Below are 15,338 nucleotides of genomic sequence, written 5' to 3' on the forward strand. Positions count from 1 at the left end.
TGATTACTGTGTTTGGGTTTACTCTTCTCAAAGTCCATTGTCTGTCCACCATTCACTCATACTTCATTGAAAAGGTTGTGTATGTGTGTGTTGTTGACTTCAGGGCATCATGTTTACACCCAGCTTTCTGATCATGAAAGATGCTCTACATGAGCCACAGCTCTATTTTGGCATATTTTGGTTTATTGGCTATTTGGATCTTGTGAACATTTCTATCCAGGCTTATTTCAAACTCAGGTCCTCAGATACCAGGCTCCTCAGTAGCCAGGATTATATGTATGAGCCTGTCTGAAAAGACCTTATTTTAGCTATGCATTTCTAGCTTTTAGGTCACAGGTCAATTTTACTATGTAAGTGTAAAAAGCTAAATGTACAGCTGGTTGCATGGGCCCTTTTTGTACAGAAACAGTGATTCCTGTCAAAAAAATATGTATTTATTTATTTATTTTACTTTATTTTTTTTTGCCAGTCCTGGGCTTGAGCTCAGGGCCTGAGCACTGTCCTTGGACTTTCTCAAGGCTAGAGCTGTACCACTTGAGCCTCAGCACCACTTCCGGCTTTTTTTTTTTTTCCTATGTATGTGGTACCGAGGAATCGAACCCTGGTCTTCATGCATGCTAGGCAAGCACTTTAACCACTCCTGGCCCCTCAAAAAATATTTAATAAGGCATATACAATTCTGCAATACTATATTACTAGTTCTCAAGACTTCAAGCAAGACTTGGGCTGGGAGTTTAGCCTAGTGGTAGGTTGCTTGCCTAGCATGCATGAAGACCCAGATTTTATTCCCTGGTACCACATAAACAGAAAAAGCCAGAAGTGATGCTGTGGCTCAAGTGGTAGAGCTGTAGCCTTGAGAAAGCTCAAAGACAGTGCTCAGGCCCCGGGTTTAAGCCCCAGGACTGGCACCCCCACCCCCCAAAAAAAGAGACACTTAAAGACTTCTAAATGCTAGAGAGTGAATTTCAATTCTTATTCCAAAATTGTATCTTTATATCATACTACATCACTGTAGGTTTGACCTTGAATATTACAAAGGCTCATGTGTTCAAAGGCTTGTATAGTTTCCTATTGTCAATATTAGGAAATAGTGACACTTGAAGGAAATAGGGCCTAGGGCAGGGAAATTGGGACCCCTGGGAGCATATGCTTTGAGGGGACATTGAGAGCCTCTCCTCTCCTTTTTGATAAACAAGTACCTGAGACCTGCTTGATTACAAACTCCTGTCATTTATACACTGTTCCCATTTGCCCAAAGCAGGAAGATCAAGTAAAAATATCCACTGAAATCTCTGAACATGTGATTCCCAAATAAACTTTCCCTCTTTAAGTCTTATTTTTCTCCATTATTTTGTTATAGTGCTACAAAGCTGAATAATATAGTTTGTTCTAAGAAATGGAGAATAGTATCTAGCAAAATTAATGATAATGCTGTTATGTGTAAAATACCTGGCTTATGTTATCAAGTTCTCAGCAAATATTAGATGTTTAAAAAAAAAGGAAAAAAAATAGATGTTTATTTTTCTGTCTGCTAAATTGCTTCTAAAAGTTCCAAATTTAAATTTTGTTGCTATGAAGTTAGTATGCTATTGCTTTCTTTTCCTCTGCATTTTCCCTATTTCTAGTCCTCATAGTCTAGCTCAGTATTATGAAAGTGTTTTGCTTGTCTGCTTTACTTTGGTTCTCAGAGTATTCTGCCCTTCCTCCCATCATTAAGATAGAATCAGCCTACTTCTGAAGTTAATACCCTGTAATTCTAGCTACTCGGGAGACCTGGACCTGGGATATCCCAATTCAAAGCTAGCCCAGGCAAGAAAAGTCTATGTGAGATTCCATCTCTAATTAGCTAGTACACAGCCAGACTTGATCAGAATGTAAAATGACAGCCTCCAACATGAAAGCTGAGCCTTGAGTTCAAGCCTTTGTACTACACCATGGGTTAATATTATACTACACCATGGGTTAATATTATTCTATCTCTGTTATTTTTTTCTCTCTCAACACTCTTTCATTCCCCACAGAAATCCAACAATTACATTCATGTTATATATACACATACACATTCATGAAATGTTATTTTGCTTTGTTTGTGTAGATGTCCTTAAAAGAGGTTATTGGATAGATGAATGATCTGGTAATAATACATTCTACGATAACACATTCTATTAGTAGGTGAAATTCCTTCAAGAAGGGAACAGGGAAGATAAGGTAGACTAATAAGAGGCAGTAATGCTGATAGTTACATTATATCCAGCTATGGCAATGTCAAAATGAATGCCTCTTATACAACTAATATATGCTAATTTTTAAAAAGCTTCTGAAAGTAAGGAAAGCCAGTAGAGCTCAGGTGGTTCATGACTGTGATCCTATCTACTCAGAAGTCTGAAATCTGAGGACCAAAGATCAAAGCCAGTCCAAGCAGGAAAATCCTAGACATTCTTACCTCCAATGTACCATAAAATGCAAGAATTGGAGCTGTGACTCTAGTAGTAGAATGACAGACTGGAATGAAAAAGCTCAAGGACAGCACTGAGGCTCTGACTTAAAGTCCAGTACTGGGGGCCGGTGGGGGGAGACAAAAAAACGAAAAACTAAAAACAAACCAAAAAAACCCCCACCTTTTTTGCCATTCCTGGGACTTGAACTCGGGGCCTGTGCATTGTTCTTGAGCTTTCTCAAGACTAGCACTCTACTACTTGAGCCACAGCACCAGTTCCAGCCTTTTGTGTTTACGTTGTACCAAAGAATGGAACCCAGAGCTTCATGCATGCTAGGCAAGCACTCTACCACTAGGCCACACACTCTACTCCCAGTCCCAAACCACAAAATTAAAAAAAAAAATTAAAAGACAAAGCATTTTGATGTAATTTTGGCCTTAAATACCACTGAAGAGATACTACTATATAGAATTGAATTATGTAGATTTTACTGATATATTTAGATGAAAAGGCTGTACTTTCTGCAACTCAAGCTATAGAGTTGTTTGCCTCGTAACTGTCATGTCCTGAGTTGGACCCCCTGTAGGTTAAAACAAAATAAAAACAAAAATTACCAGAAATAAAAAGCTCACATCTTACAAGCAACATGGGGAAAATAGTAAGACATATTAAATATTGCCCGATGAGTGTTTCTGAATATAATAAATCATAATAAAACTTCTGTTGCCTTGATGATGATATTGAAAAGATTTTTCATGGGCTGCTGATATACTAATGAGGCCCTGCCTCAAAAAAAAAAAAAATAGAGAAAGAAAAAGAGAAAAATGCTTGATTTACCCTGTGGAAAGAATGAGAGAATAGATTTTTAACAAATTCCCTTCCATAGAATCAATGCATAACTGGGAATTGTGTTTAAAAATGAATCAAATTGGGGCTGGGAGTTTAGCCCTAGTGGTAGAGTGCTTGCCTAAGCATGCACGAAAACCCAGGTTCGATTCCTCGGTACCACATACATAGAAAAAAGCTGGAAATAGTGCTGAGGCTCAAGTGGTAGAGCTCTAGCCTTGAGAAAGTCCAAGGACAAAGCTCAGGCCCTGAGCTCAAGCCCAGGACTGCTCCCCCCCTCAAAAAAAAAAAAGGAATGAAATCATAGGCTCAGAATAAATTTCTCAAATATTAAAATTTTGTTATATAATTTTTTTTGGTCTGTTGTGGAACTTGGGGCTTGAACTCTAGGCCTGGGTGATACCCCTGAGCTCTTCAGCTCAAGGCTACCTCCTTACCCCTTGAGCCACAGCACCACTTCTGCTTTTCACTTCCGTTTTTCTAGTAGTTAATTGACGATAAAGGGTCTCACCTTCTTAATTGTGCCTGGGCTGGCTTTGAACCTTGATCCTCAGATCTCAGCCTCCTGAATAGCTAGGATTACAGGACCTGAGCCATTGGCTCCCAACATGTTTGTTTGTTTGTTTTTTTATTACTTTTTATTTATGTTTTGTTTTCTTTGGTGCTGGAGATTGATTTTTTTTTTTTTTTTTTGCCAGGCTTGGGCTCGGGCTCAGGGCCTGAGCACCGTCCTTGGACTTTCTCAAGGCTAGATACCACTTGAGCCTCAGCATCACTTCCGGCTTTTTTTTTTCTATATATGGGGTATCGAGGAATCGAACCCAGGTCTTTGTGCATGCTAGGCAAGCACTCTATCACTAGGCCAAACTCCCCGCTCCTCCCAACATGTTTTATTTAAAAATTTGCTACATAGGTGAAACTATGTAGCTTTATAAGTATATAAAAACTACAGTGTTGATATCAATAGAAAGGAGAGGGTGAATGAGGGTGAATATGGTCATATTTTAAATGCATGTATGAAAACATGAAAAATCAAACTTGTTGAAATTGCTTTAAGGGAGAGATAGAGCTGGGACAGAGATGGATATATAAGAGAATGATGGGTTAGTTGGTTGATACATCATGTATATTTATGGGAATTTTACAATGAATCTTCCCTTAGAGATCTTTTAATATTTTAATATTACAGCTTTTCAGACCAGACATTATTGAAATCATAGTAGTTGGGAGGTTGACACAGGAAGATTATAAATTTGAGGCCAGCTGTTTTAAAAATCCTTCACTCTGTTTTCTACCATTATTGTGTGAGCTGCTGCTGCTTATTATTATTATTATTATTTTTTGTTGGTCATAGTACTTGAACTCGACCTGGGTACTACTTGGGGACTTGGGTACCACCTGGGCACCATCCTTAAGCTCTTGAGCTCAAGGCTACCGTCCTACCCCTTGAGCCAGAGCCCCACTTTTCCTTTTCTAGTGGTTAATTGGAGATGAGTCTCATGTTCTTTAGTGCCTGGGCTGGCTTTGAACCTTGATCCTCAGATCTCAGCCGCCTGAGTAGTTAGGATTACAGGTGTGAGCCATCACCCAGCATGTCATCTTTTTAACCTGAATTAACTACATGTACAAAAAATTTGTGAAGACTTCTGACTGTGCTTATGAGGCATATTCTAACTATTTTTTTACTTTAGATTTGTGTTTTTTAAATTAACTTGCTTGATGTAAAGGATCTTTCCAGAGGGTTTTTTTTCCCCTCCCCTTTTAGAAATGTTCTCAGTGTTTTATTGTATACAGGTTTTCTTCAAGGAAATGTTCTGGTACAGTCTTACCTCATTTCCTTAAGATAAAAGCCTTTGTATGTACTAATCCTTAGCTTACTTATTAGTAAGCTATTTCTCATGAGTGTGAGTACATTTGTTTATAAAACATTCCCAGAGCTACTGAAGAAGTTCTCTTTCTGACTCAGTCTTTGGGTGTGTACTAGGTTTTCTATTCACTTAACCCACCTCCTAGGTTGTGAATGCTTTGGCTTTCCCTTTGGCTATGGCATATACACATGCTATTTGTCAGAGAGTGGACTTCTAAAACTTTCTCTTTACTTGGGACACTTCAATTTTTGTGCTTCTGGTTGGAGGTATGGTTCTGGGGACAGTTCTGCTTCCACCTCATAATTATGACAAGGATCAGGACATTGCAGTTCGTTGCCTATGCCATGAGGTTTCAGAATCTCCTCTATCCAACTTGACAGATACAGGTATGGACATTTGAGTTGATAGCTTGGGAGACTGCTACAACAATCAAGTGTCAGTAGCAATATTAAAATAGTTTACTAACACTTCATTCTTTTTTGTTTGTTTGTTTGTGGGTCATGGGGCTTGAACTTGGCCTGAGTGCTGTCCCTGAGCTCTTCAGCGCAAGGCTACCTATCGCTCTACCCTTTAGCCAAGCCATACTTCCTATTTTCTAGAAGTTAACTGGAGAAAAGAGTCTGAGGTCCTTTTGTGCCTGAGCTGGCTTTGAACCTTGATCCTCATATCTCAGCCTCCTGAGTAGCTAGGATTACAGGTGTGAGCCACCATGGCAGCTTAATACTTCATTCCAGTCAACAAAGTTTTATCTGCTTTTTCTGGTATTTTTAGTAGAATCCTAAGTACTTAATGATAGAACATAAGTAATTGTGTTACTTTATGATGTTTATATATATATATATATGTCTTGATTAAAGTATTTAGGATATACTGAAAACTAATAAGAAAAAAAATTTAAAGAAGTATTTAAAACTTTTTAGTTTCTTAGAAAATATGCAGTCAAAAGTTGAATTCAGACTAGATAAATTTTTACAAATACTTAAGATGTCTAAACTGAAAATTTGATACTTTCTCCAATTATTGTTTGACAGATTATTAAACTGATGAAAAATTTCAAAGTATTAATTGGTAAAGTGGTTGCAATAAAGTTAAAACATTAAGTTCCAAATTAGGTCTGAATTTGTGTTTCACCTTTATTTATTTTCAATTTTAATTTTTCCATAATGATAATCTTACTCTGTACAAGCTCTTTCTGATATTTTGTTTTATTTTTCTTGTATCAGTCATGTGTATTAATGAAGAACATAACATAGGGCTGGGGACTGTAGCTTAGTGGTATAGTGCTTGCCTCACATGTACAAAGCCTTGGGTTCAATTCCTTGGTACCACATATGCAGGAAAAGCCAGAAGTGGTATTGTGGCTCAAGTGGTTGAATGCTAACCTTGAGAACGCCCAAGGCCAGTGCCCAGGCTCTAAGCTCAAGCCCCAGGACTGACAAAAATAAATAAATAAATAACACAGAGAAGATAACATAATTTCATTTTCTTAATTGTCATATACCTGAGCTCTTTATACATATAAAAATTTCAGGGTCTTATATTCTTAAGTCTACATCAATAGAAATGACTCATGGAAATTAGTTGTTAGTATGTAAGTTAATACGCAATAGTCATTTTATATTGTTCAAAAATAAGACATTCCCAGCCTACACACTTAATTCTTGTGGTGCAGTACATCTGAGTCATCTAGATATGTCTGTCTTAAATGAAGTACGTGGCTAAGGCTAGACTTCAGTACTCTCTGTGAACACTTTTGACATTTGCTTGTTCTTCCCACAGCTTTTGTTTCATTTTAGTTTAGCCTTTGTTCCTCAGCTTATTCTCCTCTATTTAGTTCTTTAATTCTTCCTGATTCAGTACATGTTCTTTCTTGGCCTCGGAAAGTTCCCCCCACCCCCAATTGAAAGTGCTTTTCTTTTTGTTTGGATTTAATAGGGAGGATGTCCTTTTGGTTGATATCCTGCACAGATGGATTAGACAGGAAAATGACCTTAGTTCTGTGAGAACAAAAGGGTGAATGGTACGATAAGAAGAACTTTTCATTTGATCTAAAGGACCCATATATGGGAAGAAGAGAAATAGGTACTGAAAATACTGTTTTCTAAGTTAGAGTTGTTTGCAGGGTTTTTTTTTTTTGCCTCATATGTTTAAAGAATGTGTGGCATTGTTTGACTTGGGTATGTCCTTTAATTTTCACAAAATTGTTGTATGAGTCTGTCCTTTTGTTAGATAATAAGCTCTTTTGGCCTTAGAGTTCCTCCCCTACAGCACATATTCTAGACACATCCTCTTATATTAACAATCATCAGTCCAGCATCTGTACTTATCACACTAGATGGTTATCCAGTTTAAAGTTTTATATTTTGTTCTTTCAGCATCATTTATGACTATGGCAGTTCATACGATTCATTCATTCAGCAAAGCTTTTTTTTTTAAAAAGTCTCACTGTTCTTGTAACAAAATAGAAAAATTCTGTCCTTCTGTTGGGGTAGTTAGATAATATCAGTTAATGTAATAAGTTGGCAGTAATAGATGCTATAGTAATAAAGTAATTAGGAAAGAGAATTTGGGGATGTGGGAGTTTCATTAGGAACAGCATTATTCTTTCTGTACTTTCAAATATGATCGCTAAAAAATGTCATACTGACAGGATAGTACTTGGTGAAATGTCCTGAGGACCAGGCTTTTAAGCAGAAGGTAAAGCAAAACTGGTGGTTAGCATGAGGCCAGCTAGGGAGCTAAGCTGAATTGGGAAAAGAAAACGTCTTTTAGGCTTTTATGACTTTGGTCTTTTACTGTAAAATTGGGTAGCTAATTGGTTTGCTTAATTTTGTTTTAATTTTTTCCTCCCTCCATTCCTCCCTTCCTTTCCCTTTTCTCTCTTCCCTCTTTTTCTTTTTTCCTTCCCTCCCTCCCTCCTCCTTCCTCCATTCTTCCCTCTCTGTTTCTCTCCCTCCCTTTCTTTCTTGGTACTAGACTTAAAGTCAGGGCCTCAGTGCTATCCCTGAGCCTCTTCACTCAAGGCTGTCACTCTTATTACTTGAACCATAACTCCAATTCTGCTATTTTATGGTACATTAAAGGTAAGAATGTCTAGGGTTTTCCTGCTTGGGCTGGCTTTGATCTTTGGTCCTCAGAATTTCAGACTTTTGAGGAGATAGGATCACAATCATGTACCACTTGAGCCCTAGTCTCCCACCCCACCCCACATTTTTTTTCTTTTTTTTTAGCCAGTCCTGGGCTTGGACTCAGGGGCTGAGCATTGTCCTTGAGTTTTCTCAAGGCTAGAGCTCTGCCACTGGAGCCACAGCACCACTTTCAGCTTTTTCTATGTAACTGGTACTGAGGAATCGAGCCAGCAGAAGCTCTGCAGTCTAATGCCAGAAAGCAACTGTTTTCCATGATTCTAAATACTTGTTCTCTACCACTTTTTAAAAATACTGGCCGTTTTTTACACTGACAAAACTTTTCTGAAGACAGTCCAAATGAGAAATTTGATAAAGACTACGTCAAACTACAGCATTTCTGCAATACAGAGTTTCTGAATACCAAGGACCCCCCCCCAAAAAAAAGTCAACAGATTGGGAGAAGATATTTACCAAATATGCATCCAAAAAGCCTAATATCCAGAATATAAAAAAGGAGCTAAAAAAACTGAAGCCCCCTCTCCACTTCCAGTGAATAACCCAATCACTAAATGGGCAAGGGAGCTAGAGACTTCTCATAAGAACAACTACTAAACATGAGGAATTTTCAACATCTTTTCAATACAAATCAAGGAAATACAAATCAAACAACATTAAGTTCCAGTCTCAACCCAGCATGAAGAACTGAACAATAACAGGCTAGCTGGGATTGGAATGGGAACCTATTACACTGTTGGTGGAAATATAAACTAGTATAACCACTCTAGAAGGTGGTTTAGAGATTACTCAGAAAAACTAAACATTTAAGCCAGGTGCTGGTGGCTCACACCTGTAATCCTCGCCACCTGAGGCTGGGATCTGAGGATCAAGGTTCAAAGCCGGTCAGGGTATGGAAGTCCATCAGACTCATTTCCAGTTAACCACCAGAGAACTAGAAGTTGTGCTGTAGTTTGCCATGGTAGAATAGTAACCTTGAGCTGAAGAGCTTAGGGACAGTGCCCACGCCCTGAGCTCAAGCCCCACGACCAACCAAAAATTAAAAAAAAAAACAACAAAAACTAAATAAACATAGATCCAGCAATACCACCTTTGAGAGTTTCTCTCTACAGCATTACCAGTCAGGATACAGGAAAGACATTTGTACATCTATGTTCATGTCTGTTCAATTCACAATTATGGAAAGAGTACAGTTGCTCTGAAACAAGTGAGTGGATCAAGAAAAAGAGGTACATATATAGCATGGAATTTTATCATCCATTAGAAAAACTGTCTTTTGCAGGGAAATGGATGGACCTGGAGGAGGTTGGGGGGAACAACATATGCTAAGTTAAGTAAAAGGCTTAGAAAGATAACACAGTAAAGGAGTCATGAATTATTACCAAAATTTTGGCCTCCGCACTTAAACCAATGGAATTACCATTAGCTAAGATGGGGAATTCTGTGGGAGAAGCATTTTTCTGATTGAGGTTGGAAGTGAATATGGTATGATTTGCAAAATGGCATTTAAAAAAATTGTCCTATTAGGACTAACATTGGCTTCAGTATCTGCTTTTCTTACTTGGGTCATTAATAATGCAAAACTTCTGAGTTAGGTTTTCTTACAATTTCAAACAAGAAGGACCTTGTCCTATGAAAAAAACAATGATTTAATAGCATTAGATAGAGTAATAATAAAAAGGGGCCGGGAGTTTGGCCTAGTGGTTAAAGTGTTTGCCTAGCATGCACGAAGACCCGGGTTCGATTCCTCGGTACCACATACATAGAAAAAAAAGCCAGAAGTGGTGCTGAGGCTCAAGTGGTAGAGCTCTAGCCTTGAGAAAGTCCAAGGACAGTGCTCAGGCCCTGAGCTCAAGCCCAGGACTGGCAAAATAATAATAATAATAATAATAATAAAAATTGTAACATATTACATATTACTGTGTTTTGTCCTGGTCTTGGAATTTTTCCTGGACAGTGTGGTCTTCTTTGTGGTAAATAATTTTATTTCATGAAGGACAACTTTTTGTTGTCCAGTAGAAATTCTGCTGAGGTAGATAATCTTTTCATTGGAATAAAGAAAAACAAGTAAGTAGTTTAAAAGCATATTTCTCTTGGTTGGGCGTGGTGGTCACACCTATAATCCTAGCTACTCCGGAGGCTGAGATCCTGAGGATCAAGGTTCAAAGCCGGCCTGGGCACAAAAGGACCTAAGACTCTTATTCTTATCTCCAATTAACCTCTAGAAAATGGGAAGTGGGGCTTGTCTCAAGGGTAGAGCAGTAGGTTTGAGCTGAAGAGTACAGGGCCAGTGCTCAGGCCCAGGGTAGGGCAATAGCCTGGAGCACATAGGTTCTTTTTTTGTGCCTGTCAGGGACTGGGTAGTGAGCTTTTTTGCTCAAGTCTAGTGCTCTACCACTTGAGCCACAGTTCTACTTCTGGCTTTTTTGGATGGTTAATTGGAGTTTAGAGTCTCAGACTTTCCCAGGAGGGTTTCTATCCAAAATTCTCAGATCTCAGCCTCCCCAATAGTGAGTTTTATAGGCATGAGCCACTGGTACCGGTCCATAGTTCTTTTTCCCCTCTCCCCCCCTTTTTTTACCTTACCAGTCCCAGGCTTGAGCTCAGGGCCTGAGCACTGTCCGTGGCTTTTCTCAACACTAGAGCTCTACCACTTGAGCCATAGCACCACTTCCGGCTTTTTCTATGCATGTAGTACCAACAATCGAGCCCCGGTCTTTATGCATGCTAGGCAAGCAGTCTTACCAGTAGGCCAAACTCCTGGCCCCCATAGTTCATTTTTTTATAGTGACCTTTGAATATAATACATTTTTTTTCTCTTTCCATTTCTGTACAATCCCTTTGTTCACTCCCAAAACATGTTTCTTTTTCTTTTGCCACTCTTGGGCCTTGAACTCAAGGTTTGGTCACTGTCCTTGGATACTTTTTAGTAGTTTGTGAGGCTTAAACTCAGGGCCAGGATATTGTCCCTGAGCTGAGCTCTTCAGCTCAAGGCTGGTGCTCTACAACTTGAACCACAGGGCCACTTCAGGTTTTTTGTTGATTCGTTGGAGATAAAGAATCTCATGGACTTTGGTGCCTGAGCTAGCTTTGAACCATGGTCCTCAGATCTCAGCCTCCTCGGTAGCTAGGATTACAGATGTGAACCAGCAGCACCAGCTATGAAACGTTTTTTTTTGGGGGGGGGGGCATCCCTGGGGCTTGAACTCAGGGCCTGGGCACTGTCCTTGAACACTTTTTGTTTAAGGCTAGTGCTCTGCCACTTGAGCCACAGCTCCACTTCCATCTTTTTCTGTGTATGTGGTATTGAGGAATCAAACCCAGGGCTTCATGCATGTGAGGCGAACACTCTACCACTAGGCTACACTCCTGGCCCTGAAACTTTTTTTTTTTTTTTCCAGTCCCAGGTGTCAGCTCAGGGCCTGAACACTGTCCTTGGGTTTTCTCAAGGCTGCCACTCTACCACTTGAGCCACAGCACCACTTCTGGCTTTTTTCTATGTATGGGGTACCAAGTAATCAAACCTCGATCTTTGTGTATAGTAGACAAGCACTCTATAACTAGGCCAAACTCTCAGCCTGAAACTAACTTTAAAAACATTGGTTAATGTGATTTTGAGATTAAGATACATCTCATTGTTTTTTTTTTTTTATCACTTATGTATTTGTACAAGTTGGGAATTCAAGTAGCTATTACTTAACAGAATTCTTGGCAGAAAAAATATAGCTCTTAAGGTTAAGCAATATATTGAAGCTCAGGAAACATGCAGCACATTAGGTTTTAATGTAGGAAAGAGCCATATGTGAGATTTTTAGGGTAGAGTATAGAATCTTAGGGGACCTGAATTGAATGTTACATGAGAAATCAATTAAAGAGTAGGAAAAGAACCCATTCTAGGTGTCATGAACTGCAAAATAAAGGTCAGAATGTGGGAAAGCATGGTGTGTGTGTGTGAAAGTCCCCAAATTTAGGTGAAGCCAGAGAAGTAGGCTTTCATCTGCTGCTCTGAATCTTGGAGGCCTTTGTGGAGTCTTCAGATTGATGTGAACCATTGAAGAGACATAAGAAGAGTAATATGGTCAATTTTTTCTTTTCTTACATAGATCACTTTGCCAGCTGTGTGGAGGATGGATTTGAGGGAGACAAGACTGGAGGCGGTAGTCCAGGTGAGATCTGTTGGTCATCTGCACAAAGGCTTTGGAACTAGAAATGAGGGAAGTGAACCCACGGATTCAAAGGGTTCTTTCCTTTTCAAATATGATCTTTTTAAAGACAGTTTCAAATGAATGGGGTGAGGGAGCAAGCATAATAGAAAAATTTTATTTCAGATAGCTGGTTAGTTTGTGCTGACACAAACTAAAAGCAGTCTCTAGGCTCGTGCCTATAATGCTAGCTATTCAGGAGGCTGAGATCTGAACATAGGGCCTTAGCTATTTTACTCAAAGTTAGTGTGCAGCTCCTCTTCTAGATTTTTTTGTTTTGTTTTTGCATAGTTAATTAGTGATAAGAATCTCAGAGTTTTGTTGCTTTTTTTTTTTTTTTTTGAGGGGCAGGGTCAGGGCTGGCTTTGAAGTTCCATTCATGGATCTTAGCCTCCTGAGTAGAAAGGATTACATGTGTGGACCCCCAGTGTCCAGATGCAGATAGATTTTTAAACATTATATTGACACAATGAATAGTTGTGAATTCTTGTAACATAAAAAGGTATTTTGTAATGTCTAGATAAAATGTTTTAATATAGCAGGGTGTGGTGGCTCATGCCTGTAATCGTAGCTACTCAGGAGGCTGAGATCTGAGGATCACTGTTCAAAGCCAGCCCAGGCACTAAAGTCCATGAGACTCTTCCTCCAATTAACCACCAGAAAACCAGAAGTGACTCTGTGGCTCAAGGGGTAAGGGTGGTAGCCTTGAGTCGCACCCCTCAGATCCACAGTTCAAGTCCCATGATTGACCAAAATAAAACAAAACATGTTTTAATATAAAACATTTTGGAATATTTATTTTAAACAAAAACATGTTTCTCTTGCTAAGCAGATAATTTTAGAATCATTTTGATACACTATTTCTATAATTATACTTTACAATTATATATTTATTTTGATATAAATACAGAATTCTATGAAATTATATGTGAATCTAGATAGCTATATCTATATCTATATTCCTTTAAAACTTTTTCTATAATTTCCATTGCAAGAGTAAGGGTAAGAAAAGATAGTTTAGGCCAGGTATTGGTGGCTCACCCCTGTAACCCTAGCTACTCAGGAGATTGAGGATCTGAAGGTTGCAGTTCAGAGCCACCCTGGGCACCAAAGTCCATGAGACTCTTACCTCCAGTTAATCACCAGAAAACCAGAAGTAGTGGTATGGCTCAAAGGGTAGGGCCTGAGCTGAAGATCTCGGGGACAGTGCCCAGGCCCAGAGTTCAAGTCCTATGGCCAACAAAAAAGAAAGAAAGGATAGTTTAGGAGGATTTATATATAACCGTTCCTTATTTATTTATTTATTTTTGCCAGTCCTGGGCTTGAGCTCAGGGCCTGAGCACTGCCCGTGCACTTTCTCAAGGATAGAGCTCTACCACTTGAGCCTCAGCACCACTTCCGGCTTTTTTTCTATGTATGTGGTACCAAGGAATCAAACCCCGGTCTTCATGCATGCTAGGCAAGCACTTTAACCACTAGGCCAAACTCCTCCCGGCCCCGTTCCTTATTTTAAATAATCATAATAAATGGTGCTGTGGCACAAGTGGTAAAGCGCTAGCCTTGAGCTGAAGAGCTCAGGAACAGTGCCCAGGCTCAGAGTTCAAGCCCTACAACCAATTCCCCCCCCCCCAAAAAAAATCATAATATATCCTATGTACATCTCTTTTTTTTCATTTGTTTTTCATGTTGAGAAAACTGTTAATTGCTACCTCATAATCAAGAAACATAATACCTAATTGTTCATTCTTTGACTCTATAAACCATACAGTTCTGTCCCCACTTTGGGAAAAGACCAGTATTTGAAATAGTATGGTATGAATGTTTGGCTGCTGAATTAATTGTGATTTTTTTTTTTTTCCTTTTTGTGTCTTTCAGAAGCTTTGCACCGCCCCTACGGTTGTGATGTTGAATCCCAGGCCCTGAATGAAGCCATTAGATGGAGCTCCAAGGAAAACTTGCTTGGAGCTACTGAGAGTGACCCTAATCTTTTTGTTGCACTTTATGATTTTGTAGCAAGTGGTGATAACACACTCAGCATTACTAAAGGTAAGACTTCTGTGTAGCAAGCATCCTCTCACTTTCCAGTTTTCATTAGTAGTTAAAAAGTAATAAGTCTTTTGCTAGCTTCTTTATGTCAATAACTAAAATTTGGTATTTTTAGTTCATCCTCTTTCGTTTTACATGTATTTGGGATAGTGATCTGAAGTGTATAGGTATAGATAAATATCTAGATCTAGATATCTAGATATCTAGATATATAGATACCTAGCTAGATCTGGATATGTCAGTATAGATATATATCTGGATATACGTATATCTAGATAGATACCTAGCCAGATCTAGATATGTAGGTATAGATATATATATATCTGGATCTAGACAAATAGGTAAGTAGGTAGGTAGATAGATAGATACAGAGATCTGTGTGCGTGCATGCCAATTAAGTCTTACTCCCTCTAACATTTTCACTTCCCAGAGCAGTTTGGAATTTTGTTGTTTTTGCTTTTTCCCTTTTTGAGGTACTGGGACTTTATACATCCTAGGTTAAGGCTCTGCTACTGAGCTTTATACTCCCGTGCCCTGAACATCAAATTTTAACATTCAATCAGATCAATCAGAAAAAAATTGTACAATTGAGTTTTTCAGATTGAGGTACAGGTGTCTCCTAAAGTGGGTATGATTACATACATGTCAGGAGTTTGCATTTCTTTATGCTCAGATCTTTGGGGCAGTACTGGGGACAAGATAGTAGTAATAAATTGTATTGGTGGGGGCAGATTATTGTTTTTATGCAAGTGAAGGAAAATTTTTCATAATGTCAAGATGCAACAAAGAAATTTT

General features: G+C 38.8%; 1 protein-coding gene across 5 annotated transcripts in view; it reads left to right on the plus strand.

Annotated features, from left to right (window-relative positions):
• Window positions 1–15,338, plus strand: part of Abl2 (ABL proto-oncogene 2, non-receptor tyrosine kinase) — an 82,721-nt gene that overhangs the window by 40,424 nt on the left and 26,959 nt on the right. For 3 of the 5 annotated variants that reach the window (XM_090340341.1, XM_090340342.1, XM_090340346.1), the window contains exons 2-3: window positions 12,399–12,461; window positions 14,373–14,543. In XM_090340341.1, the coding sequence (XP_090196467.1) occupies window positions 12,399–12,461; window positions 14,373–14,543 (234 nt within the window). Of the gene's footprint in view, window positions 1–5,405; window positions 5,539–12,398; window positions 12,462–14,372; window positions 14,544–15,338 lie in introns of those variants that run through there. The other 2 variants (XM_090340344.1, XM_090340343.1) reach the window with 2 other exon arrangements.

This window comes from Megascapheus bottae, chromosome 10, assembly GCF_031878675.1.
Source record: "Megascapheus bottae isolate mThoBot1 chromosome 10, mThoBot2.hap1, whole genome shotgun sequence".
NCBI classification, from domain to species: Eukaryota; Metazoa; Chordata; class Mammalia; order Rodentia; family Geomyidae; genus Megascapheus; species Megascapheus bottae.